The sequence below is a fragment of the Mandrillus leucophaeus genome, unplaced genomic scaffold (genome assembly GCF_000951045.1).
Source record: "Mandrillus leucophaeus isolate KB7577 unplaced genomic scaffold, Mleu.le_1.0 Scaffold590, whole genome shotgun sequence".
In the NCBI taxonomy this organism is placed as follows: Eukaryota; Metazoa; Chordata; class Mammalia; order Primates; family Cercopithecidae; genus Mandrillus; species Mandrillus leucophaeus.
In genome coordinates this window covers 714,990-715,753 of record NW_012106364.1, presented here as the reverse complement: position 1 = coordinate 715,753, position 764 = coordinate 714,990, and the positions used below count along the sequence as shown (strand labels likewise).

The 764-nt window shown below is 38.1% G+C and overlaps 1 protein-coding gene across 1 annotated transcript in view; it reads left to right on the top strand.

Moving 5' to 3' along the window:
• The window catches only part of AP2B1 (adaptor-related protein complex 2, beta 1 subunit), a 149,688-nt gene that overhangs the window by 49,838 nt on the left and 99,086 nt on the right, over positions 1–764 (top strand). The window contains exons 9-10 of the mRNA XM_011999417.1: positions 213–333; positions 459–554. Coding sequence (XP_011854807.1) covers positions 213–333; positions 459–554 — 217 coding nt within the window. The remainder of the gene's footprint in view (positions 1–212; positions 334–458; positions 555–764) is intronic.

The window sequence follows — 764 nt, the reverse complement described above, 5'->3', positions numbered from 1 at the left end:
CCCTGATGCTTAAAAAGGATAAAAATAATCTGCCAAGTGGAACTGATAAGAATAGAGGCATATAGAGGAAGTTTATGCATTTTTTTTTTTTTTTTTTTCCTGAGTGGAGCGAGAGGAGAGCAGAGAGGCACAGATTAGGTATTTATACAGTCTCAGAAGGGTGTATCAGTATATGCCTTCACCTTCCTTTCTTCTGTTTCTGTGTACCCTAGGCCTGAAATCTTGAAGCAGGAAATCAAAGTCTTCTTTGTGAAGTACAATGATCCCATCTATGTTAAACTAGAGAAGTTGGACATCATGATTCGTTTGGCATCTCAAGCCAACATTGCTCAGGTCAGACTTTATGCAGACTCAAGTTGATAATGATTTAGCTCTTAAGGTCTGGCCTTTAAAGAAGCTAGGCTGTGAGATTGCTATTTGAGAATCCTTAATGATTAACCACTTCCTCCATTTAACAGGTTCTGGCAGAACTGAAGGAATATGCCACAGAGGTAGATGTTGACTTTGTTCGAAAAGCTGTGCGGGCCATTGGACGGTGTGCCATCAAGGTGGAGGCAAGTGTCTGATGGTAGTTAGGATCATGTATTGGGGATTCTGAGAGTTCTCTTCACTTTTTTCTTTAAAATAATTTTTAAATTAAACTAATAAAGCACACCATTTAAATGTTAAATAATTTTTGATGGAAAGCAGCTGTCTCTGGTCCCTCCCTTCCCTACCTAGACTCTCTTCTCAGAGGGAATAATTTTTTTTTTTTTTTTTTTTTT